The sequence below is a fragment of the Salvelinus fontinalis genome, chromosome 33, assembly GCF_029448725.1.
Source record: "Salvelinus fontinalis isolate EN_2023a chromosome 33, ASM2944872v1, whole genome shotgun sequence".
In the NCBI taxonomy this organism is placed as follows: domain Eukaryota; kingdom Metazoa; phylum Chordata; class Actinopteri; order Salmoniformes; family Salmonidae; genus Salvelinus; species Salvelinus fontinalis.
The window spans coordinates 34823728-34850455 of NC_074697.1; the positions used below are offsets into that span (position 1 = coordinate 34823728).

The 26728-nt window shown below is 42.6% G+C and overlaps 2 protein-coding genes across 4 annotated transcripts; one reads left to right on the plus strand and one right to left on the minus strand.

The window, feature by feature from the left end:
* Position 1: 1 nt before the first annotated feature.
* LOC129832115 (dynein regulatory complex protein 9-like) lies at positions 2-19359 on the minus strand. Of its 2 annotated transcripts, XM_055895887.1 has the most exons (10): positions 19008-19359; positions 18700-18846; positions 18342-18544; positions 17877-18005; positions 4585-4666; positions 4163-4324; positions 3197-3271; positions 1997-2128; positions 560-661; positions 2-387 (listed from the first exon to the last, which is right to left on the minus strand). In XM_055895887.1, exons 2-10 carry the CDS (start codon positions 18826-18828, stop codon positions 280-282), a joined length of 1122 nt encoding a protein of 373 aa, XP_055751862.1. In that variant the 5' UTR covers positions 18829-18846; positions 19008-19359; the 3' UTR covers positions 2-279. The 2 variants fall into 2 exon arrangements, with proteins under 2 accessions (XP_055751862.1, XP_055751863.1); XM_055895888.1 differs by having other exon boundaries at positions 18700-19359.
* Positions 19360-19382: 23 nt separating this feature from the next.
* Positions 19383-25734, plus strand: LOC129832117 (60S ribosomal protein L35a). 2 transcript variants are annotated; one of them, XM_055895891.1, is made up of 5 exons: positions 19383-19550; positions 19891-19930; positions 20257-20409; positions 24402-24546; positions 25667-25734. In XM_055895891.1, the coding sequence occupies exons 2-5, from the start codon at positions 19920-19922 to the stop codon at positions 25688-25690; spliced, it is 333 nt and encodes a 110-aa protein (XP_055751866.1). In that variant the 5' UTR covers positions 19383-19550; positions 19891-19919; the 3' UTR covers positions 25691-25734. The 2 variants fall into 2 exon arrangements, with proteins under 2 accessions (XP_055751866.1, XP_055751867.1); XM_055895892.1 differs by lacking the exon at positions 19383-19550 and adding an exon at positions 19642-19783.
* The last annotated feature ends 994 nt before the right edge of the window (positions 25735-26728 follow it).

The window sequence follows — 26728 nt, forward strand, 5'->3', positions numbered from 1 at the left end:
GTCTCATGAGTACGCTTGTTTATTACCATTCTTGCCCTTGTGTTAGACTGAATATAAGTAAGAACCTGGCAATGGTGGTAGTAGTATTCAAAATGACCATGCCAACTTCACTCTGTTAAAGAAAAAAAAAGCTTTTCTCATTGAAGATATATTTGCCTACAGGCCAGTGTCGACTTAGATTGTCTGTAATCAGGAATTGAACATTGATGAAAAGTAACATGTCTGTATTGAGATTTTTTTTTGGTTTCCTTTCACTGGAGCTCTTGAAGAAGGGACACCTCACTTTTTCTTCTTTCCCTTCTTTCCCTCCTTGGACTTGGGCTTCTTGCCTTTCTTATAGGGGCCCAGGCCGCGTCGCACTAATGTTCCCCTCCACCACGACTGGATCTGCAAGTGACAGACAGGGAATAAGAAAATGATTTAGTGGAATGAACAAAAGAAGAGGGGAGTACAATTGTGAACAAGATGCATGACATTAAACACTGCACTGCCACTGGATGTGATTGGTTTCCTTGCTGGGCAGGTGGTGGTGATTTATTAAAGATTGTTCAATGATTACCTTGGTGGCTGCGTCTCGCTCCATATGTTCCTTCTCCAGCTTCCTGCGTAGGGCCTCTTTCTCCATCCTGTCCTCGATGACCACCTGCTCAATGTCTCTGTACTGGAACAGAAGAAAGTACAAAGACCGAGTCAATATCCAGAGTACAATTTCTGTTCCATACGGGTATACTTTCTAAAAGCGGCAATTTGCAGTCTATTTTAGTAAAAAGCTATGTATGGAAACTCATTACATGGAGCTCCTGATGAACAGTTCTTGTGCTGATGTTGCTTCCAGAGGCAGTTTGGAACTCGGTAGTGAGTGTTGCAACCGAGGACAGACATTTTTACGCGCTTCTGGACTCGGCGGTCCCATTCTGTGAGCTTGTGTGGCCTACCACTTCGCGGCTGAGCTGTTGTTGCTCCTAGACGTTTCCACTTCACAATAAGAGCACCTACAGTTGACCAGTGCAGCTCTAGCAGGGCAGAAATTTGACAAACTGACTTTTTGGAAAGGTGGCATCCTATGACAATTCCACGTTGAAAGTCGCTGAACTCTTCAGTAAGGGCCATTCTACTGCCAATGTTTGTCTATGAAGATTGTGTCACAGAACAATGAGACAGATATTTCACCAGATGTGAAGCATCTGCTTGGCGTTTCCACTCAGTACCAAATATGGTAGTGAGAGGAAGCCCACTGACCTGCAGTTGGAGAAGGTGGATTTTGGCTGACATTCTGCACATTTTCACCTTGATGAAACATTTGATCTCAATACAGTTTTCTGTTCCCAAAACTACAATCTGTTATGAACAGAGTGGACTATGTTTTGGAGACTTTGCAAAAGGGTCAAAGTTTTTTTTAAATTGCGTTGTTTAGGAGTGCAAGGGTGAATTGAGTTATTGCACAGGCGCACTTCACAGAGTAGGCGTTCCCCGACGGAAATATGCAGATGCATGCTAGAACGCGCCAATATATTGAAAACGACACACTGTGGTCTATCTCGGTTTAGTTATAGAATCCACTACTTTGAAGGGGTGTCCACATACTTTTGGCTATGTAGTGTACAATTCATTTAAAAGTTTAAAAAAACGTATGTAGCAACTGCAGATTTCCCCTTTAATGATCTGAGGACTTGCAATAACAGTTTATTTGCAGGTGGGATGTGCAACTCAATAATAGGACGGTGTTCCTAATGTTTGGTATACTCAGTGTATATCAGGCCTACTATCCTATTCATTACCTAGTGTCAGTGCGCTAAACCGTATACTACAGAAAGAAATGGGTTGTGAGCCATGCAGACCAGGGTTGTATTCATTAGGGCACACCGAAGCAAAACATTATTCAACCGAAAATGAAAACTACTGTTTCTTTTTAGAAAAGTCCAGGTGGTCCCTCCCTATTTCAGTCTGTTTTTCCCTGTTTGGTGCCTAATGAAATCAACCCAGGCTTTGTCCTCACCTTCTTGGCCAGCTCCTGGAGCTGGGAGAGATTGTTAGCTTTTTTGTTCCTCAGGCTGTTGAGCTCCTGCTGCTTGTCCTCCATGTCTCTCTCATAGCGCTCCATCCACACCTCCAGCTTCTCATCCAGACTCTGAGAGGTGCACACAAACACACATTGTTGCAGCTTCACCTGACAGACAAATATGGCTCTGCTGACGGCCGCTGTCCACTGTTTTGTGGTTCTGAAAGTCAGATTTTGCAGTGATTTGATCTGCAGCTATTCGTGGTGCTAAATCCCAGCTATGGCCGCTATTGCTCTCGAGACAAGGGCTCATCAATTTCTTGTACAGCTCCCCCAACACATTTTTTGTGATTAAAAATGTTTTAATTGCTATTGCTTTCGTAAAGGTTGCCGAACCCTGAATAGGTGCTAGGGATTGATTTGGGATTCTACTATTGCAATAAAATAACAGCATTTAGATGTCAGCTCAAAGAATGTACCAAGTCATCCTACTACACCCAATATACAATACCGGTCCAAAGTTTTAGAACACCTACTAATTCAAGGGTTTTCCTTTATTTTTAACTATTATCTACATTGTAGAATAATAGTGAAGACATCAAAACTATGAAATAACACATATGGAATCATGTAGTAACCAAAAAAGTGTTCAAAAAAAATCATTATATTTTATACTTAAATAGCCACCCTTTGCCTTGATGACTGCTTTGCACACTCTTGGCATTCTCTCAAACAGCTTCACCACCTGAAATGCTTTTTCAACAGTCTTGAAGAAGTTCCCACATATGCTGAGCACTTGTTGGCTGCTTTTCTATCACTCTGCGGTCCGACTCATACCAAACCATCTCAATTTGGGTAAGGTCGGGTTTTTGTGGAGGCCTGGTCATCTGATGCAGCACTCCATCACTCTCCTTCTTGGTCAAATAGCCCTTACACAGCCTGGAGGTGTGTTGGGTCATTTTCCTGTTGTTTTTTAACACTTTTTTGGTTACTACATGATTCCATGTGTTATTTCACTGTTTTGATGTGTTCACTATTATTCTAGAATGTAGAAAATTAGTAAAAATAAAGAAAACCCTGGAATGAGTAGGTATTTTAAAACTTTTAACCGGTACTGTATATGTCACACAAAAGATAAAAGATAAATTATACTCCTATACACAAGTCATGTCATGCCATTTTCCAACAACCACATACTGTCTGATGTTTCTTGAGGAAAGTCTCCGTCTTCATATGAACTCTCCTCTCCTCCTCCAACCTCTCCCGCAGTAGCTGAGGACAGAGGAACAATGATTACACAGATACACATGTAGTGGTAATCATCTCTGTACAGCCAAACCTCACAGTTACTACAAAGTCTGTAGCCAAGTCACACCAAAGGCTCTGTCCAGAAACACCCCCTAGCCACTTGTGTAGATCTGAAAGGATGGGATAGCTACAAGAAATGTGTAGGTATTAGCAAAAAGCAATGCCTACCCAATTCTATGAGATCTTCATGGGTGGACTGGAACAAGAATTCATCCCTGGCATTTCATCCACACCAGCCCACATCACTACATGCGCCGCCAACTCACCCCCCCCACACCCCACACACACACCCTGACCCTACACACCCTAATTAGAAACTGGGAGCAGTGTTGACACATGACATTTAAATACATATGTGCACTAAGTAATATCATAGGCTAATTAACTTGAGGTTCAACATCAGAGGAAGTGGAAACTCAATACACATTAACTAGATGGCTGTTGCCCACTGGTCAGCCAAAAGCTCATTATAGATTAGTAGAACATAGAAATTGCGCAAAACTCTGTACAATAAAAATCTTAACAGGCCCATGGCCCGCAGGCCATGTCTTTATATAAAAAAATATATATATATTATATATATATATATATATTTTATAATATAGCCTACCCAACAACAAAAATGGTCCAGCCCATCTGGCATATGTCAGAATTGCCAATCCGTCACTGCATGAGGCACTTAGACTGCGTTTACACAGGCAGCCCAATTCTGATATTTTACCACTAATTAGTCTTTTGACCAATAAGATCAGATGTTTGCCACTAATTGGGCAAAAGATCAGATTTGGGCTGCCTGTGTAAACACAGCCTTAGGGGCTAGGGGATGATTCTGGACAGTGCCACAAAGACACACACCCTGATCTCTTCCTCCAGCTGCTTCTCAGAGTGTGTGTTGATCTTCTGTCCCTGGTACACCAGCAGCTCCGCCTTGCTCTTCACATACTTCCTCTCCAGCCCAGTCTTAGCCTTCCTCCCGTGTAGCTGGTCCTTCAGGTGGGCAGTCATCTCCTCAAGTCGCTAAAGGGACAACATTAAGACAGTTTGCGCAAAGTATTACATAAGTTGCCAATACTTTGTCATGTATTTACCTGAGAAGGAAAAACAGGGAGGCACCCCGATTTTCAAAGACATCGACGTCTGACACCCACAAGGAACTTGGAGCACCACCAAGAGTCAGTCAATGTGTAGCCTAATTCTAATCTTGCCCATTACTAGATTGAAAATCATATCGGGCACGTGAAGGAATGTGTCTCCGTTGTCTTCCTCAGTTATGGTACCTGCAGCTCCAGAGTTTTTTCCTTGCGGATGTCAAGCAGCTGTCTCTGAAGAGCTTTGATCCTCTGCTGGCTGCCCTCCTCCCTGCAATACACACAGACAGCAATCAGGCTCAATGTGTAAGTGTGAGTAGACTCTTGGCATTCTCTCAACCAGCTTCATGAGGTAGTCACCTGGAACGTATTTTAATTAACAGGTGTCCCTTGTTAAATTGTTGAATTTATTTCCTTCTTATTGCATTTGAGCCAATCAGTTGTGTTGTTTCAAGGCAGGGGTGGTATACAGATGATAGCCCTATTTGGTAAAAGACCAAGTCCATATTATGGCAAGAACAGCTAAAATAAGCAAAGAGAAACGACAGTCCATCATTAAGACATGAAGGTCACTCAATGTGGACATTTTCAAGAACTTTGAAAGTTTCTTCAAGTGCAGTTGCAAAAACCATCAAGCGCTATGATAACTCTCTCTCATGTGGTCTGCCACAGGAAAGGAAGACCCAGAGTTACCTCTGCTGCGGAGGATAAGTTCATTAGAATTACCAGCTTCAGAAATTGCAGCCCAAATAAATGCTTCAATGTTCAAGTAACAGACACATCTCAACATCAACTGTTCAGAGGAGAATGTGTGAATCAGGCCTTCGTGGTCGAATTGCTGCAAAGAAACCAATACTAAAGGACACAAATAATAAGAAGAGACTTGCATGGGCCAAGAAACACAAGCAACGGACATTAGACCGGTGGAAATGTGTCCTGAGTCCAAATTTGCGATTTTTGGTTACAACCGCCGTGTCTTTGTGAGACGCAGAGTAGGTGAACGGATGACCTCCGCATGTGTAATTCCCATCGTGAAGCATGGAGGAGGAGGTGTGATGGTGCTTTGCTCGTGACACTGTCAGTGATTTATTTAGAATTCAAGGCACACTTAACCAGCATGGCTATCACAGCATTCTGCAATGAAACACCATCCCATCTGGTTTGCGCTTAGTCCCACTATCATTTGTTTTTCAACAGGACAATGACGCAACACACTTCCAGGCTGGGTAAGGGCTATTTGACCAAGAAAGAGAGTAATGAAATGCTGCATCAGTTGACCTGCCTCCACAATCACCCAATCTCAACCCAGTGGTTGTAATGTCATAGTTTTGATGTATTCACTATTATTCTACAATGTAGAAAATAGTAAAAATAAAGAAACCCTTGAATGAGTAGGTGTGTCCAAACTTTTGACTGGTACTGTAAGCATTCAGACTCTTTACTCAGTACATTGTTGAAGTACCTTTGGCAGCAATTCCCACAGCATGATGCTGCCACCACCATGCTTCACTGTAGGGATGGTGCCAGGTTTCTTCCAGACATGGAACTTGGCATTCAGGCCAAAGAGTTCAATTTGGTTTCATCAGAGCAGAGAATCTTGTATCTCATGCTCAGAGTCCTTTAGGTGCCTTTTGGCAAACAGGCTGTCATGTGCCTTTTACGGAGGAGTGGCTTCCGTCTGGCCACTACCATAAAGGCCTGATTGGTGGAGTGCTGCAGAGATGGTCGTCCTTCTGGAAGGTTCTCCCATCTCCACAGAGGAACCCTGGAGCTCTGTCAGAGTGACCATCGGATTCTTGGTCACCTCCCTGACCAAGGCCCTTCTCCCCCGATTGCTCAGTTTGGCCGGGCGGCCAACTCTAAGAAGATTGTTGGTGGATCTAAACTTCTTCCATTTAAGAATGGAGGCCACTGTGTTCTTGGGAACCTTCAATGCTGCAGAATTTTCTTTGGTACCCATCCCCAGATCTGTGCCTTGACACAATCCTGTCTCGGAGCTCAACGGACAATTCCTTTGACCTCATGGCTTGTTTTGGCTCTGACATGCACTGTCAACTGCGGGACTTTATATAGACAGGTGTGTGACTTTCCAAATCATATCCAATCAAATGAATTTACCACAGGTGGACTCCAATGAAGATGTAGAAACATCTCAAGGATAATCAATGATAACAGGGTGCACCTGAGCTCAATTTCAAGTCTCATGTCAAAGGGTCTGAATACTTATGTAAATAATGCATGTTTTCTTTTTAAATAAACAAAATAAAAAAATTGTTCACGTCATTATGGGGTATTGCGTGTAGATTGAGGATTTTTAAAATTTAGAATAAGTCTAACATAACATAATGTGGGAAAATCAAGGGGTCTGAATATTTTCCAAATGCCTTGCCAGGTTCCCAGGTAGCCTAGTGGTTAGAGCGTTGGACTAGTAACTGAAAGGTTGCAAGATCGAATCACCGAGCTGACAAGGTAAAAATCTGTCGTTCTCCTCCTGAACAAGGCAGTTAACCCACTGTTCCTAGGCTGTCATTGTAAATAAGAATTTGTTCATAACTGACTTTCCTGGTTAAATAAAGGTTAAAAATAAAAAAGATGTATTATTTTGACCTAAATTGCTTTTGTTTTAGAGATGAGTACTGAATTGGATTTAAAATTGTCCCATACAATAAGGGGATCTTCTATACCTATTAGAGGTCGTCTGATTAATTAGGGCCGATTTCATGTTTTCATAACAATCGGTAATCAGCATTTTTGGACGCCGATTACATTGTATTCTGCGTGGCAGGCTGACCAGTTGTTATGTGAGTGCAGCAAGGAGCCAAGGTAAGTTGCTAGCTAGCATTAAACTTATCTTATAAAAAACAATCAATCTTCACATAATCACTAGTTAACTACACATGGTTGATGATATTACTAGGTTAACTAGCTTGTCCTGCGTTGCATATAATCAATGAGGTGCCTGTTAATTTATCATCTAATCACAGCTTACTTCGCCAAGCGGGTGAAGATTTAACATAAGCACAATAGTTGCACGAATGTACCTAACCATAAACATCAATGCCTTTCTTAAAATCAATACACAAATGTATATTTTTTTTAAACCTGCATATTTCGTTAAAATAAATTGATGTTAGCAGGCAATATTAACTAGGGAAAGTGTCACTTCTCTTGCGTTTTATTACAAGCAATGTCAGGGTATATGCAACAGTTTGGGCCGCCTGGCTCGGTGCGAACTAATTTCCTAGGATTTTACATAATTATGACATAAAATTGAAGGTTGTGCAATGTAACAGCAATATTTAGACTTAGGGTTGCCACCAGTTCGATAAAATACGGAACGGTTCCGTATTTCACTGAAAGAATAAACATTTTGTTTTCAAAATGATAGTTTCCGGATTTGACCATATTAATGACCAAAGGCTCGTATTTCTGTGTTTATTATATTATAATTAAGTCTATGATTTTATATTTGGTAGAGCAGTCTGACTGAGCGGTGGTAGGCAGCAGCAGGCTCGTAAGCATTCATTCAAACAGCACTTTCCTGCATTTGCCAGCAGCTCTTAGCAATGCTTGAAGGACAGTGCTATTTATGACTTCAAGCCTATCAACTCCTGAGATTGGGATGGGAATACTAAAGTGCCTATAAGAGCATCAAATAGTCAAAGGTACATTAAATACAAATGGTATAGAGAAAATTGTTGACGCGTCATAATTCCTATAATAACTACAACCTAAAACTTCTTAACTGGGAATATTGAACCACCAGCTTTCATATGTTCAGAGCAAGGAACATAAACGTTAGCTTTTTTACATGACACATATTGCACTTTTACTTTGTTCCCAACACTGTGTTTTTGCATTATTTAAACCAAATTGAGCATGTTTCATTATATATTTGAGACTACATAGATTTTAGTTATGTATTATTTTAAGTTAAAATAAAAGTGTTAATTTAGTATTGTTGTAATTGTCATTATTATAAACACATATATACACTGCTCAAAAAAATTAAGGCAACACTTAAACAACACAATGTAACTCCAAGTCAATCACACTTCTGTGAAATCAAACTGTCCACTTAGGAAGCAACACTGATTGACAATAAATTTCACAAGCTGTTGTGCAAATAGAATAGACAAAAGGTGGGAATTATAGGCAATTAGCAAGACACCCCCAATAAAGGAGTGGTTCTGCAGCTGGTGACCACAGACCACTTCTCAGTTCCTATGCTTCCTGGCTGATGTTTTGGTCACTTTTGAATGCTGGCGGTGCTTTCACTCTAGTGGTAGCATGAGACGGAGTCTACAACCCACACAAATGGCTCAGGTAGTGCAGCTCATCCAGGATGGCACATCAAAGCGAGCTGTGGCAAGAAGGTTTGCTGTGTCTGTCAGCGTAGTGTCCAGAGCATGGAGGCGCTACCAGGAGACAGGCCAGTACATCAGGAGACGTGGAGGAGGCCGTAGGAGGGCAACAAGCCAGCAGCAGGACCGCTACCTCTGCCTTTGTGCAAGGAGGAGCACTGCCAGAGCCCTGCAAAATGACCTCCAGCAGGCCACAAATGTGCATGTGTCTGCTCAAACGGTCAGAAACAGACTCCATGAGGGTGGTATGAGGGCCCGGCGTCCAAAGGCGGGGGTTGTGCTTACAGCCCAACACCGTGCAGGACGTTTGGCATTTGCCAGAGAACACCAACATTGGCAAATTCGCCACTGGCGCTTTGTGCTCTTCACAGATGAAAGCAGGTTCACACTGAGCACATGTGACAGACGTGACAGTCTGGAGATGCCGTGGAGAACGTTCTGCAACATCCTACAGCATGACCGGTTTGGCGGTGGGTCAGTCATGGTGTGGGGTGGAATTTCTTTGGGGGGCCGCACAGCCCTCCATGGGCTCCCCGGAGGTAGCCTGACTGCCATTAGGTACCGAGATGAGATCCTCAGACCCCTTGTGAGACTATATGCTGGTGCGGTTGGCCCTGGGTTCCTCTTGCAGGAACTTCCTGTCAGCAGTTCCTGCAAGAGGAAGGCATTGATGCTATGGACTGGCCCGCCCGTTCCCCAGACCTGAATCCAATTGAGCACACCTGGGACATCATGTCTCGCTCCATCCACCAACGCCACGTTGCACCACAGACTGTCCAGGAGTTGGCGGATGCTTTAGTCCAGGTCTGGGAGGAGTCCAGGTATGGTCTCCCTCAGGAGACCATCCGCCACCTCATCAGGAGCATGCCCAGGCGTTGTAGTGAGGTCATACAGGCACGTGGAGGCCACACACACTACTGAGCCTCATTTTGACTTGTTTTAAGGACATTACATCAAAGTTGGATCAGCCTGTAGTGTGGTTTTCCACTTTAATTTTGAGTGTGACTCCAAATCCAGACCTCCATGGGTTGATAAATTTGATTTCCATTGATAATTTTTGTGTGATTTTGTTGTCAGCACATTCAACTATGTAAAGAAAAAAGTATTTAATAAGAATAGTTCATTCATTCAGATCTAGGATGTGTTATTTTAGTGTTCCCTTAATTTTTTTGAGCAGTGTATATATAAAAATCGGCCGATTTAATCGGTATCAGCTTTTTTTGGTCCTCCAATAATCGGTATCGGCGTTGAAAAATCATAATCGGTCGACCTCTAATACCTATGTTTTGTCGGAAATAGTCAGTTATAAATACTTCTGTCCTAGTTAAAAACAAGTTGTTATCCATTAGGCTTTAACTACATTTTCAATATCCTTGCCCACGTGGAAATTCTGTAAGAGTAATATATATGCCAATTATTTGATGCTCCGACTGCAATCTGTCCCCTATCAACACTAACTTTTGGTGCCAGAGAGAAAGTAGTCAAGACGACTAAATTGATTGAGCCTCTGCCATGTATATCTCACTAGGTCAGGATATTTAAGCCTCCATATATCCACTAGTTCCAATATATCCATGATATTCGGGATTTCCTTAAGTGTATGAAGGGGATAGTTTGTAGTGTCATTTCCTTTACAGTCCATAGCGGTATTTAAAACCGTAATATAATCTCCCACCATGATAATACAGTCTTGTATAGCTTCTTTGGTTGATAAACTATTATATATCTTTTCAAAGAAGCGTGGATCATCATAATTTGGTCCGTAAAGGTTAATGAGCCATAACCTTTACCTGTTTATGGTCCAATAACATATTTACATTCACCCATCTACCTTGATGATCTGTTTGGACAATTTGCACATTCGGATCAAAATGGCTGTTAATTAATATCATTACCCCTTTCAAGTTTCTTTGCCCATGGGAGAAATATATTTTGCCTCCCTAGTCCTTTTTCCACACAACTTCATCTAAAATAGTTGAATGAGTTTCCTGTAAAGAATATATATTAAACTTCTTCTCTTTTAGCCAGGTAAATACTGATCGTCTTTTCTTATTATCTGCTAAGCCATTCATTATAACTGGCTATACTTATTTCACCATTTACCATATTGAGATACAAGTTTCAAATCTATTTATCATAATATATGTTTGTAAACTCACCATTTAAAAGTACCATAGTGATTGAGTGTCCATATAGCTATACCATAATATTTGCATTGCTACTAAGTAAACCTCCAATTGTTCCCCACTATTCAGTTGTTCCATCACTGAGCCCAACTCAAGAAAGAACTTGATATACAGTTGAAGCTGTTTGAGAAGGCATGCAAAACGTAGCAATAATAGGGAGATTTGATTAACCATTGTCACGTCCTAGCTGATGAAACTCAGCTACACCCCAACGGTCCCCCGTTGTGACCATATTCCCAAGCATCTCTGTGTTGTCAGACCTTTGCCACCAGGGCCACAATAATATGCCCCCTCTCTGATTGTCCGAGTGTGACCCCCTCCCCATTGGTTACTGCAGCTAGTGTTGTCAGCACTGCCACTGCCTGGGTGGGGACACCCCACTGGAATCTCCACCAGTTAGGTACAAGGTCTTCAAGGTTCTCATTAGCAGCTTTGAGAATTTCCTTGTATATTATGCTCTCCCATCAGGGGGATTTGGCTTTGTAGGACCAACCCTGCCAGGCAGGCTCAGAATCTTGAGTGTGTGGTGCTGCTTTAGTAGGTCTCAGACCACATTCATCTTTCTGATTTGGCTGCGTATAGGCTACTTACGGTAGGTCCATAAAACAGATAAGGACTTCTCCTTAGCGTATGGGTCGCTCAGGTATAGGGTTGGGGATGGGCCAATAAATAAATCAACTACATGTATGATATATTTTAAAATGTATATCCCACATCTGCACAAAATTGAAAGCTCTCATAACCCCTGCTCACAAGCACACATGGGCTCTGGGATTTGCAACCACCATCCTTTTTCACTGACTCAACTCCACACTTTTCCAAACACAAAAACACACACCCCACCTTCCATCACAATACTCCAGCACATACCCACCTACTGTGTCCTCTGTGTTTTATCTCTTCCATGTTGATTCAGTACTTTTGTGTTCCAGTTCCTTCTATTTTAAGATGTACAATTTGGTTAATTATCCTTTCTTCTAATGCCATCTTATCAATTCATAAAATACAATAAATGGAAAGTCTAATACTAATTATTTTTCCAACATTCCCTACCTAGAATGGTATAGTGTAGTTTATTTATTTAAATTGTTGATATTTTTTTAAATTACAAGCCCGACCATGGCTAATATTGAGTGTTCCATTATTAGAATCCTCTATGGGAACTTTGTAATATTTAGAATAGCCATGGAGTAGTCTGTGTCTCGGAACATTTGGTTATCAATATACAGTTTATCGACTACGAGAGCTACACTTTTCCTTTTTAATATCTCCTCCTTGAAGATTGGGTACAGAGCTTTGCGCCGTTCTGCAATTTCCTTCGGAACTTATCATTCATGCCTATTTTCATGTCAGTTAGTCTTTTACCCAGGCTTTCAACCATTATTTTATCTTTAAAGAAAGCAAATTTGGCAAAGATTGGGCGCTCATATCTCGGATCCTCTCTGTCCGAAACAGTGTACACGTTCAAGTTGGATTTTGTCAACAGCTTCGCGTGGGTTCTGAAGCGCTGTAATAAGGAATTCCTTCACCACATTTTCAGGAACTTCTCCCTTTTCTTGGATAGCAGTAAGTACCATATTTTCTCTCATAGATCTATTCTGTATGTCAAGTAAGGCTTCTCTCAGAAAGATGTTCTCCTTTAAGTTCATTTAACGTCCATTTCAATCTTATTGACTGTCCCTTCAAGCTTGTTTGTTTCTTTCTCCATTGTCGCAGCTTTTTCGTCACTCGTCTCGAGGCTCGCCTTCAACTCCTTTATATCTTTCCTAACTAATTCAAGTATGCAGTTTGTCGTCGATGGATTTGAACAGATTGGTTTCCACCCTTACCATTCCCGGTAGTGAAAAGCATAAATGGTCTGTGTCCATCAGTCTCATTTTCTTTTGGAGATTGGTTCTCCTTGTTTACTCTGTCATGTTTGGTGTTGCTTGTTGTTGTAATATTTGTCGATACATTTCTTAAGCCTGATGAGTTGTTTTGTCTAATCCAGATTGAAGGTTATTACCCACGAGTATTTAAAGTTCTAATATTTAGTCTTACAGATATTGAATATTATGATTTTATCTTGAGGCAATCTGCACCGCTTTGTAGAGTCTGACATCTTACCTCCGTTCCCATCTAGTGGATTTTTTTTTAACACCGGCTATTTCTTTTCACTTTGTCATACAGGCCAGGAATATGAGTGAATGCAATGTTGTTGATCTCTTTGTATTTCCAAGTATTGGGATCATGTTATGGGTATGCTTGTCACCGGCAGGAACTGAGGAGTTTGTTAGGATCAAAATAAATATGAAAGAAGAAAAGCCCAGTTAAAAAGTTACAGAGAAACCCACCTCAGTCTTCTGTGAACAACTACACACATTTTTATGCAAAAGACACCAGAAGGGCTTTCCAAGAGGTGTTGACTGTTCCTGAGTGGTCTAGTCTCAGTCCTGAATTAAATCTGCTTTAAAAAAAATCAGAGACGAGGTTTAAATATCGCTTTCCGTCAATGATCCCCAACCAAATGTAATGAACTTTCGCGATTTTGACTAAAACAATGGATATATTTGCCCTAAGAGTTGTGCAAAGTTGGTAGAATTCACAGCTGTAATGTCTCCCAAAGGTGCTTCCACCAAGTATTTAAGATTTACGTTGGCCTCAGCCCGATCAAATCCTGCCAGTCTGCACAGCGCGATATCCATCCAGAGCATATCGGACTGATTTTTCTCTACCACATCTCCGGATTCCTACCGCAAGCTCTGAAACTTTACACCGGATCATCGCAGCTAGCTAGCTGCTATCCGAGTGGCTACAACTGGCTAACGTTTCTGTCCCGAAGCAAGCACCAGTTAGCCTGGAGCTAGCCTCGAGCTAGGCCCATCTCCTGGCTAGCCGCAGAGATCCATCAGTCAATTCCTGGGCTACAATACCTCTTTTGCAAATAGGCCTGGACCCCTTTACTGCCGACACAGATCCACGCTGATCCATTACAACTGGTCTGCCGACGTAACCGTCCGAGGGGGTTTCTACAGGCTCTTCCGTTGCGACGTCCCCCTGAGGCCCATCTGCTAGCCCCAGCCTGCTAGCTGTCTGAATTGCCGTGTCTTCAGCTCGCCAAGTTACTAAATGGACCATATGATCACTCCGCTACACATGCCTCTCCCTAATGTCATTATGTTGGTTAGTGATTATTGTCTTATTTCACTGTAGAGCCTCCAGCTCTGCTCAATATGCCTTAGCTAGCCCTTTTGTTCCACACCTCACACATGCGGTGACCTCACCTGGCTTAAATGGTGCCTCTAAGAACAAAACATCTCTGATCGTCACTCAATGCCTAGGCGTACCTCCACTGTACTCACATCCTACCATACCCTTGTCTGTACATTATGCCTTGAATCTATTCTTCCGCGGCCAGAAATCTGCTCCTTTTACTCTCTGTTCCAAACACATTAGACGACCAGTTCTTTTAGCCTTTAGGCGTACACTTATCCTACTCCTCCTCTGTTCCTCTGGTGATGTAAAAGTTAACCCAGGCCCTGCAGCCTCCAGCATCACTCCCATTCCCCATGCGCTCTCATTTGTTGACTTCTGTAACCGTAAAAGCCTTGGTTTCATGCATGTTAACATTAGAAACATCCTCCCTAAGTTTGTTTTATTCACTGCTTTAGCACACTCCGCCAACCCGGATGCCCTAGCTGTGTCATAATCCTAGCTTAGGAAGGCCACCAAACATCCTGAAATTTCTATCCCTAACTATAACATTTTCCGACAAGGTAGAAATGCCAAAGGTGGCGGAGTTGCAATCTACTGCAGAGAGAGCCTGCAGAGTTCTGTCATACTATCCAGGTCTGTGCCTAAACAATTTGAGCTTATACTTTTGAAAATTCACCTTTCCAGAAACAAGTCTCTCACCGTTACCGCTTGTTATAGACCCCTTCAGCCCCCAGCTGTGCCCTGGACACCATATGTGAATTCATCGCCCCCATCTATCTTCAGAGTTCGCCCTGTTAGGTGACCTAAACTGGGACATGCTTAACACCCCGGCTGTCCTACAATCTAAGCTAGATGCCCTCAATCTCACACAAATTATCAAGGAACCTACCAGATACAACACTAAATCCGTAACCAACCTCTTAGATATCATCCTGACCAACTTACCCTCTAAATACCTCTGCTGTCTTCAACCAGGATCTCAGTGATCACTGCCTCATTGCCTGCGTGCGTAATGGGTCCACGGTCAAACGACCACCCCTCATCACTGTCAAACGCTCCCTAAAACACTTCAGCGAGCAGGCCTTTCTAATCAACCTGGCCCGCGTATCCTGGAAGGATATTGACCTCATCCTGTCAGTAGAGGATGCCTGGTTGCTCTTCAAAAGTGCTTTACTCACCATCTTAAATATGCATGCCCCATTCAAAAAATGTAGAACTAAAAACAGATATAGCCCTTGGTTCACCCCAGACTTGACTGCCCTTGACCAGAAATGTGCATCCTGTAGCACTAATTCCAAAAAGTTTTGGGACACTTAAGTCCATTGAGAATAAGAGCAACTCCTCCCAGCTGCCCACTTCACTGAGGGTAGGAAACACTGTCACCACCGTTAAATCTCGATAGTTTCAATAAGGATTTTTCTACTGCTGGCCATGCTTTCCACCTGGCTACCCCTACTCCGGCCAACATCTCAGCACCCCCTGCAGCAACTTGCCCAAGCTCCCCCCCCCCCCCCCCCCCCCCCCCCTCCTCGTCGCCTACCCCACCAAAATACAGACAGCTGATGTTCTGTAAAAGCTGCAAAATCTGGATCCCTACAAATCAGCTGGGCTAGACAATCTGCACCCTCTCTTTCTAAAATGATCTGCCAAAATTGTTGCAACTCCTATTACTAGCCTATTCAACCTGTCTGTCGTATCGTCTGAGATCCCCAAAGATTGGAAAGCTGCCACGGTCATCCCACTCTTCAAAGGGGGAGACACTCTAGACCCAAACTGTTATAGACCTATATCCATCCTGCCCTGCCTTTCTAAAATCTTCAAAAGCCAAGTTAATAAACAGATCACTGACCATTTCGAATCCCACCGTACCTTCTCCACTATGCAACCTGGTTTCCGAGCTGGTCATGGGTGCACCTCAGCCACGCTCAAGGTCCTAAAAGATATCATAACCGATCATAACCTAATCTCGATAGTTTCAATAAGGATTTTTCTACTGCTGGCCATGCTTTCCACCTGGCTACCCCTACTCCGGCCAACATCTCAGCACCCCCTGCAGCAACTTGCCCAAGCCCCCCCCCCCCCCCCTCCTCGTCGCCTACCCCACCCAAATACAGACAGCTGATGTTCTGTAAAAGCTGCAAAATCTGGATCCCTACAAATCAGCTGGGCTAGACAATCTGCACCCTCTCTTTCTAAAATGATCTGCCAAAATTGTTGCAACTCCTATTACTAGCCTATTCAACCTGTCTGTCGTATCGTCTGAGATCCCCAAAGATTGGAAAGCTGCCACGGTCATCCCACTCTTCAAAGGGGGAGACACTCTAGACCCAAACTGTTATAGACCTATATCCATCCTGCCCTGCCTTTCTAAAATCTTCAAAAGCCAAGTTAATAAACAGATCACTGACCATTTCGAATCCCACCGTACCTTCTCCACTATGCAACCTGGTTTCCGAGCTGGTCATGGGTGCACCTCAGCCACGCTCAAGGTCCTAAAAGATATCATAACCGCCATCGAAAAAAGACAGTACTGTGCAGACGTCTTCATTGACCTGGCCAAGGCTGTCGACTCTGTCATTCCTATCGGCAGACTCAATAGACTTGGTTTCTCAAATGACTGCCTCGCTTGGTTCACCAACTATTTCTCTGATAGAGTTCAGTGTGTCAAATTGGAGGGCCTGTTGTCCAGACCTCTGGCAGTCTCTATGGGGGTGCCACAGGGTTCAATTCTCGGGCCTACTCTTTTCTCTGTATATATCAATGACGTCGCTCTTGCTGCTGGTGATTCTCTGATCCACCTCTACGCAGACGACACCATTTTGTATACATCTGGCCCTTCTTTGGACATTGTGCTAACAAACCTCCAAACGAGCTTCAAAGCCATACAACACTCCTTCCGTGGCCTCCAACTGCTTTTAAATGCTAGCAAAGCTAAGTTCATGCTCTTGAACCGATTTCTGCCCGCACCCTCCCGCCCGACTAGCATCACTACTCTGGACGGTTCTGACTTAGAATATGTGGACAATTACAAATACCAGGTGTCTGGTTAGACTGTAAACTCTCCTTCCAGACTCACATTAAGCATCTCCAATCCAAAATTAAATGTGGAATCGGCTTCCTATTTCGCAACAAAGTCTCCTTCACTTATGCTGCCAAACATTCCCTCGTAAAACTAACTATCCTACCGATCCTTGACTTCGGCAATGTCATTTACAAAATAGCCTCCAACACTCTACTCAGCAAACTGGATGTAGTCTATCACAGTGCCATCAATTTTGTCACCAAAGCCCCATATACTACCCACCACTGCGACATGTTTGCTATGCTCTCGCTGGCTGGCCCTCACTACATATTTATTTTTGGGGAAAATGTTCTAAAACTTTCTTTCACTTTGAAAATGTGGAGTAGGTTGTGTAGATCTATCGGGAAAAACATCAAATGTAATCCCTTTTTAGATTGAATTGTAAGGCAGACACTGTATACAAGTCCTATAATAAGCAAAGACAAATTATAGCTCTGTTTTCAATCAAAATAAAACAGGCTCATAGAAATGGCTGGAACGGTATCATACACATCCATGCGTTTGATACCATTCCATTTACAACATTCCAGATATTATTACAAGCCACCCTCCCCTCAGCAGCCTCCTCTTTGTGTGGGTTTTGAAAGAATTTGACTATTGCCTGCACAGACAATGAATTATTAGCCTACATATTCATATTGACCATAACCTGACCTGATTATTATGTCCTGGAGGTTGGCCTTCCTTCTTTTCTCTTCTTCCACAGCGAAAAGCAAGCTGTGAAAGGTCCCTTTCTCTTGCAGCTCTGCCAACACATCAGCAATCACTTGACCCACAAACTGACTGTATGCCAGGAAGACAGAGAGAGAGAAAGAGAGCATGATCGTTATGTATGAGGTAGATGGCATACAGGGTACTTTTTGGATTCACAGTTAATACAGTCTGCTCTGCACCTTGGAAATGTTTGACAAATGTAAACAATGGCAATGTGTTTAATTCAGTGGTTGACCTGAAAAAGATCCCAATGAAAAGTTGTCTTGTGTGCATAATAAATCATAATACATCTCTGTTTGAAGCACAGAGTTGTGGGCTTCTATTTTATTAAATTGTCTGGAACCTAGCTCTGGTCCAAGTCAGAACGTGCACTAAAGCCCCGAACAAGAGCTATCTGGAACCCACCTGTCTCTCTGCACCTTGGCCAGGCTGTCAGGGGACAGTGGGTTCTCCTCTATTGTGTGGTTCAGTTCCTTCTGGGATCTGTCCAGCTCACGGGTGGCATCTGACAGTCTCCCAGACTCTCTCTCAAACTGACGGGTTGCTTTCAGGTTCTGCTCTGCCCGTTTCTGCTGTTCAAGGACCTGTCCAATGTCGGCTGACACAAACTTCCACAAAAACATATGAATACGGGCTGAATAGGAGAAAATTACAGCTTAGATAGCAAGCATACCATTAATTTGCTAAAGACGCATCAACACTTGAAAAAGCCAACTGACATTAGCTCCGCGTATAATGTTAGCTGAGGATAATCCGATAATACCTTATAAGCTTCTGGACGACCCCTGTAGGTGTCGGGCATGATGTGACCCAGCACTGCCAGCTGTGCCTCACAGTCCTGGAGCACTGTACACACTCTGAGCAGCTCTACCCCAGACAAAGGAACCGACATCCTGGTGGTCTGTGAACACTGAATTCGAGCGAAATTAGCCAAGCAATTTACAACATCACCTATCTAGCTAGCTACTAACAATACCGTTTTCTAACTGTGACATTTTTGTGTTAGAAAATATCCTGGCCAAAATGCTCAATAACACAATCAACAGATTCGTAGCTAGATATATTTCTTACGTGTCTTCACGGAAAGTGTTGAAGTTTAATAGCTATATTTGGACAATAAAAGGCCAGTAGTTCAACTAGAGCATAGTTTAGTTTGTCTAGCAGCACACTTGGTAGTTTACCCCGGTTACCCTGGTAACGCACAACATTTGATTATTGTTTTCAAAAAATGACAAATTCTTATCTACTTTGATTATTATGTTGTGTGAAACGCACGAGAATGCAATAAAGTGACAGTTGAATAGTTAGATACAAATAAATACATGTTTTGATTATGCGTTTCTGTCGTAATCGACTACGTGAATTTCCCAGCATTCCATTCCAACTTCCTTTTCCGCCATTTTTCTTACAGTGAAGGTGAGAATTACAGAAGGCCACTTTTATAAAATCGAAATTTCTATGTTATTAAGTCTACATTTGGCATAAATGCATATGTTTTCGAAGAGAAATAGAGTTAAACTTTCCATACAGTTTATTTTTTGAGTCCAAGAGGCTGTGATGAGAAAAATATCACTTGGATAGTTTTACGAAGTTGACAAGCGCTGGACTGCAGGGGTGAGGCCGTTCAGATGTATACACCAAAATGCATCTCTGTTTAGCATAATAGCGTATAAACGCTAACTAGGATACAACAGTATTCCCTTATTTGTGTGTTAGTGGCTAAACGGACGAACCCTACCACAGTGGCTAGTTCGCCATGAAAGATCCAATGAGGACGCTATCTCGTTAATGTACTGAATTCATGAAGTATGTGTATCGAGTTAACGTTAGCCACATACGTTAGCGTTGTAAGTTTTCGTCTAAGTTATTAACTCGTACACTAAACCACATGGCAAGTCAAACCTACAGGCACGTTCATATCGAGACCATAATGTATTCAATTGTTTCTCATCAGGTTTTTCCGTGCCTGGAAGAAGACTCAAGATGCCAGGAAGGTGAGTAGCCAATGTTAGCCAGCTAACTTAGTTGGCGTTGTTGCCATCTGCCACGTTTAACAATGCCGTTTTGTTTTCGATACTAGACACATTTGCAAGGCTGTACTTAACTCTCTTTAGTAAGGTACTTTTTTGGAGGTAGTTAATACTGAATTTGAAATGTGTTTGTACAAAGTAGGAAGTACTTTTGTGCATTGGTTGATTCTGTTGAGTATTTAGGGTATGCAGTTGATCAACTACTGACTAGATAACTCTGGCACCAGCATGTGGCACTGATGATTCACAGGTTGGGTGCTCTGGTTTATGCAGTCTTTTCATTTTCGCAGACTGTGGAGCAAGGCTATCTTTGCCGGGTACAAGCGTGGCCTGAGGAACCAGCGGGAGCACACCGCCCTGCTCAAGGTGGAGGGAGTTTACACAAGGGAGGAGGTTGACTTCTACCTGGGCAAGCGTTGTGCTTATGTCTACAAGGCTAAGAAGTAAGTTTCTCCATCTTCTGTCTCATGGCTAATTCACACTAATGATTTACAACAGTGTTTTAGCAAAAAGGTGTACTTTTGGGTTTTTGCCCCCATGGCCCACCTCAAGTGCATCACTGGGCCATGGCCTCAGTGGACCTGCTCTGACTTGTGGCCACTGGTACTTTTCAGCTTGCATTTACATAACATTTAAATTACTATGGAAGCACAGTTACCCAAAAATAACACCGGATTTTATATTAATTTAGACCCCAACACAATCCTAGAATGCTGCTGTAGATTACTTAAAATGTAAGATAAAGCTCATTTTCTTACACATTTCAAACATACATGGCTTAAGAACAATTAAGAAATTACAAGGGATCTTAGTTTTAAAGTGCATTACCTCTTTAATGACAGTTGTTAATTTGACTTAATTACTCACTCAATGTACCTAGTATAATATATTATACTTATGATTATTTAAGCAGTAAGACCAGGTATATGGCAAATATACCACGGCTAAGGGCTGCTAATAGGCACGACGCTTCGCCATAAACCCCCGTGGTGCTTTAATTCTATTGTAAACTGGTTACCAATGTAATTAGAGCAATACAAATAAATGTTTTGTCATACGCATGGTGTACGGTCTGATACACCATAGCTGTTAGCCCATCAGCATTCAGAGCTTGAAACCACCCTGTTTATAATTACATATAAATGTGACCAGAAGATTATTTCCATGAGAGAGAGCAATCATTCGATCTCCACCGCTGATGTGCTCGTCTGTGCCAACCAAGTTATCATGACAAGACCTGCTAATATTAGCTGTTTCACAGCATCAGACATCGACAACACTAAACAAATCAGCTGTTAACTTATTTCACACCTCGACATTTTCAAAGTTAAAGGACGTGTCCGAATCCTTATCTCCAACCAACATAGAGATACTGCCTCTGTCACAGTGAAAAGTCGTGTCTGCTTTGGCGCTGGCATTTTGAGTAATTAAGTGAGCTTTTTTTTCTTTCTAATGACAGCATACTCTGTTGGGCTCTGGACTGGCGCAGCGATCTAAGGCACTGGTTCGATTACAGGCTGTATCACAATCCCCCCCATCTATATGTACAAATTACCTTGACTAACCTGTACCCCCGCCGGTACACCCATACTCATTCAGGGGTTTTTCAGAATAAAAACCTGAAACAATTTCTAAAGACTGTTGACATCTAGTGGAAGCCATAGGAAGTGCAATTTGAGTTCTAAGTCAATGGATACTGTAATGGCATTCAATAGAAAACTACAAACAAAAAAAGAATCACACTTCCTGGATGGATTTTTCTCAGGTTTTCGCCTGCCATATCTGTTCTGTTATACTTAGACAGTTTTGGAAACTTTAGTGTTTTCTATCCAAATCCACCTATTATATGCATATCATAGATTCTGTGCCTGAGTAGCAGGCAGTTTACTTTGGGCACGCTTTTCATCCAGAGGTGAAAATAGTGCCCCCTACCCTAGTGAGGTTAATTGGGCTGCAATTTCTGAGGCTGGAAACTCTGAACTTATCCTCTGCAGCAGAGGTAACCCTAGGTCTTCCTTTGCTGTGGCGGTCCTCGTGGGAGCCAGTTTCATGAGAGCCAGTTTCATCATAGTGCTTGATGGTTATTGCGACTGCACTTGAAGAAACTTTCAGTTCTTAATTTTCCATGACTGACCTTCATGTCTTAAAGTAATGATGGACTGCTGTTTCTCTTTGCTTATTTGAGCTGTTCTTGCTGTAATATGCACTTAGCCCATATGTTAAAATACCATCTTCTGTATACCACACCTACCTTGTCACAACACAAGTGATTGGCTCAAATGCATAAAATAAATTCCACAAATGAACTTTTAACAAGGCACACCGGTTAATTGAAATGCAATGCTGGTGACTACCTTGTGAAGCTGGTTGAGAGAATGCCAAGAGTGTGCAAAGCTGTCAAGGCAAAGGGTGGCTTTAAAGAATCTCAAATATAAAATACAATGCTCAAAAAAATAAAGGGAACACTTAAACAACACAATGTAACTCCAAGTCAATCACACTTCTATGAAATCAAACTGTCCACTTAGGAAGCAACACTGATTGACAATAAATTCCACATGCTGTTGTGCAAATGGAATAGACAAAAGGTGGAAATTATAGGCAATTAGCAAGACACCCCCAAAAAGGAGTGATTCTGCAGGTGGTGACCACAGACCACTTCTCAGTTCCTATGCTTCCTGGCTGATGTTTTGGTCACTTTTGAATGCTGGCGGTGCTCTCACTCTAGTGGTAGCATGAGACGGAGTCTACAACCCACACAAGTGGCTCAGGTAGTGCAGTTCATCCAGGATGGCACATCAATGCGAGCTGTGGAAAAAAGGTTTGCTGTGTCTGTCAACGTAGTGTCCAGAGCATTGAGGCGCTACCAGGAAACAGCCCAGTACATCAGGAGACGTGGAGGAGGCCGTAGGAGGGCAACAACCCAGCAGCAGGACCGCTACCTCCGCCTTTGTGCAAGGAGGTGCACTGCCAGAGCCCTGCAAAATGACCTCCAGCAGGCCACAAATGTGCATGTGTCAGCATATGGTCTCACAAGGGGTCTGAGGATCTCATCTCGGTACCTAATGGCAGTCAGGCTACCTCTGGCGAGCACATGGAGGGCTGTGCGGCCCCACAAAGAAATGCCACCATGACTGGCCCACCGCCAAACCGGTCATGCTGGAGGATGTTGCAGGCAGCAGAACGTTCTCCGCTGCGTCTCCAGACTCTGTCACGTCTGTCACGTGTGCTCGGTGTGAACCTGCTTTCATCTGTGAAGAGCACAGGGCGCCAGTGGCGAATTTGCCAATCTTGGTGTTCTCTGGCAAATGCCAAACGTCCTGCACGGTGCTGGGCTGTAAGCACAACCCCCACCTGTGGACGTCGGGCCCTCATACCACCCTCATGTAGTCTGTTTCTGACCGTTTGAGCAGACACATGCACATTTGTGGCCTGCTGGGGGTCATTTTGCAGGGCTCTGGCAGTGCACCTCCTGGCACAAAGGCGGAGGTAGCGGTCCTGCTGCTGGGTTGTTGCCCTCCTACGGCCTCCTCCCACGTCTCCTGATGTACTCGCCTGTCTCCTGGTAGCGCCTCCATGCTCTGGACACTACGCTGACAGACACAGCAAACCTTTTTGCCACAGCTCGCATTGATGTGCCATCCTGGATGAACTGTACTACCTGAGCCACTTGTGTGGGTTGTAGACTCCGTCTCATGCTACCACTAGAGTGAGAGCACCGCCAGCATTCAAAAGTGACCAAAACATCAGCCAAGAAGCATAGGAACTGAGAAGTGGTCTGTGGTCACCACCTGCAGAATCACTCCTGTTTTGTGGGGTGTCTTGCTAATTGCCTATAATTTCCACCTTTTGTCTATTCCATTTGCACAACAGCATGTGAAATTTATTGTCAATCAGTGTTGCTTCCTAAGTGGACAGTTTGATTTCACAGAAGTGTGATTGACTTGGAGTTACATTGTGTTGTTTAAGTGTTCCCTTTATTTTTTTGAGCAGTGTATATTTTGATTTAACACTGCTAGGGTAGTAATCTATAGTGTCATCTGACATGTTTGATAGTGGATGTTAAATGTGTGGGTTATATCCTTTTAACCTAGACTAGTGTTGCCAGTTTACCGTATAGACGGGTGAGGTGTTTACCAACAGACACATTTTTTGTGGTTGCCGTCACCCGTCGAAACACAAAGCTACTGTTTTCTCTATAGTCTTGTGCTGTGGCCGGCTTTTAGGGATTTGTAGGACTGTGTATTCTTCCCATAACTCTATTACTGTATTATAAAATGGTTATTATGCCTTACTCTAAGATGCTTCTCCCTTGTCTGGCCCAATTTCAAATGGATGTTTTATAGAAGAGACGCTTTTTTGTCGGAACGTTGTCCTTGTTTTAATGTAGTTCCGTGACAGAAGACTGATTCTGCTCACTCTTCAATCTCATCAGGAACACAGTGACGCCTGGTGGCAAGCCCAACAAGACGCGTGTAATCTGGGGCAAAGTCATGCGCGCTCACGGCAACAGTGGAATGGTGCGGGCCAAGTTCAGCAGTAACCTCCCCGCAAAGGCCATGGGACACAGAATCAGAGTGGTGAGTAGTACCTTCAGCTGCTATTCCCTGATTAGCACAGTTTCTTCCTGGACCTGCAGACAGTCCAGTTTGTTATAGCCCTTCACTGTCTAGTAGTGGTCCCCCAGGGGTGGTTGTGGAAGCACTGCTTTTTAGCACTGTGCAAGGTTCCAGCCAAAGCAAATACAGCTCAAAGGAATTTGCTGCAAACCAACCGTATAGATTTTTTTTTTATCCCTGCACAAGCGCACCTGATTAACTTACTCATCAAAAGTCTTTGGAGTTGCTTAGTTGATTCAAAGGTGATTTTTAGGGCTTGAACAGCAATGTCTAATATCAGAGATACTTTAGGAAGGAGTTTGTCTGAATTTGGAGTAACTTGAACTTTTGTTAGTTCAGGGAACATCCATGTAATTCTGTGTGATCACCTCTTGAAACTGATTTTGTGGGAGGGAAAAGGCATTCTGTTCGGTGGTTTGATCTTTGAATGGAAAATCCAAGAAACGGTACTTTACGCAACATCCTTAACAGATAACTTGAAGAACAGCAAAATGCTTAATTTCCCAAATTTGGTTGGTTCAACACATTATTTTTTGAGCCACCTTTTGAGGTGGTATTCAGACATTTCCAAGTGACTGGTTGTGTATGAGGGCAGATGTGAGAGAAAAATAAACCCACCATTTTCAGATGTTGGGGTGGTGCTGGAGGCCTGAAAGGCACTTCGCCTTCAGGCATATCGGTTTTCTTAAATATTTATCTGGCAGTGTTACGCCGTGTGACACTACTTATTGTTGCTGTTCATCTGGGTTGTGGGGTTAAACAATGTACTACTGAAGCTACAAAGGCTTTTAGGAAACTTACTGCTGAAAAATCAAACATTTGTTTTTCTTAATAAGTTGATGCTAAAAAATCACAAACCTTTCATAAGTTATATATTTTTAATCTACTTAATGGATTGTTTTTAGTGATAAGAATGTAGGCCCTATTTTAGTACGTAACTTCCCCCTCATGACCACTACATATTGGGCAAGTGCCCATATGAAAAAACATCTGGAAGTGCCAATTCCCCACTCAATGTATGTTTGTGGTTTGTATCGATTTGGTGCCTATGACCTCACTGCTCTCTGCTTTTGTCTTTCAGATGCTGTACCCGTCTCGTGTGTAATTTACTGTTTTTGTGTACATACAATAAACAACTCAGTTCCACAATTTAGTGTTTTGTGTTTTCTTGGCAGTTGGAGGGTGGGAATCATCACTGGTCTCTAAAGTAGAATGACAAAGTATGTTATTTTCAGGAATTTACAATATTTGTTTTGTTAACCTTCTTTCTTGACCAGTGAAATGTTATAGTACTATTGTGCTTTCTGAATTGTGATGGAATTTGAGGGTGTAACTCCTTGTTTTTAAGCAAGGGAAATCATTTTATATTGCAAATAAGTTATTCATATGTACAGTTGGGTAACAGGATCTCATTTCTTAACCTCTGGGATTGCTGCTTCACAGTATTAGTTCAAACCCTCAAATTTTTTAAGCCTGACAAGAACTCTTTATTGCACAGATTGAAATAATGTTCCTCAGCGTTTCAAAGATTGTCAAAAACCTACAAAATATATTGACCAAAAACATGGATGTCCAAGATTCTTTATGGGGGTGCCTAACCCCCCTACCTCAAACCTCTAGTTTGCAATTGGCCCCTGTGCTTAATTGTTTCAATATGCCAATTCAATAGCAACCTTTTTTTTCACTGCCTTATTGCACTGCCTACATTGCTGTGCAAGACATTTCAGTATTTGACTTATCTTCACTCCTACAATTGACTTGGCACACACTTTAATTTTAAATGCACTATTGCAATCCACATGCACTGACCAGCTTTATGATGGCGTTCTTAGCAAAAAGTCCAGCAACTAAGTCAAACGACATGTTCAAAAGGTATACATATGAAATTATGAGGAGAAAACCAGTGCATAAAATCAAACTACAAGTGTATTTCCATGTGTATGTGAACACTGGAATTAGAATGCATGGAAGTGACCAAGAGAAGACTGGCAGCGAGCATCAACGGCTTAATGCGTCAAACTAGGTAAGTCTATTTTTCTTGAGTCTATGCGGAGCAATGCCAGTAAAATAAGCATATAAATGGCGTGAATCGTTTGTAGCAAAGTTATTTGAGATTATGATCTTATGCCAAGTAGACTAGCTA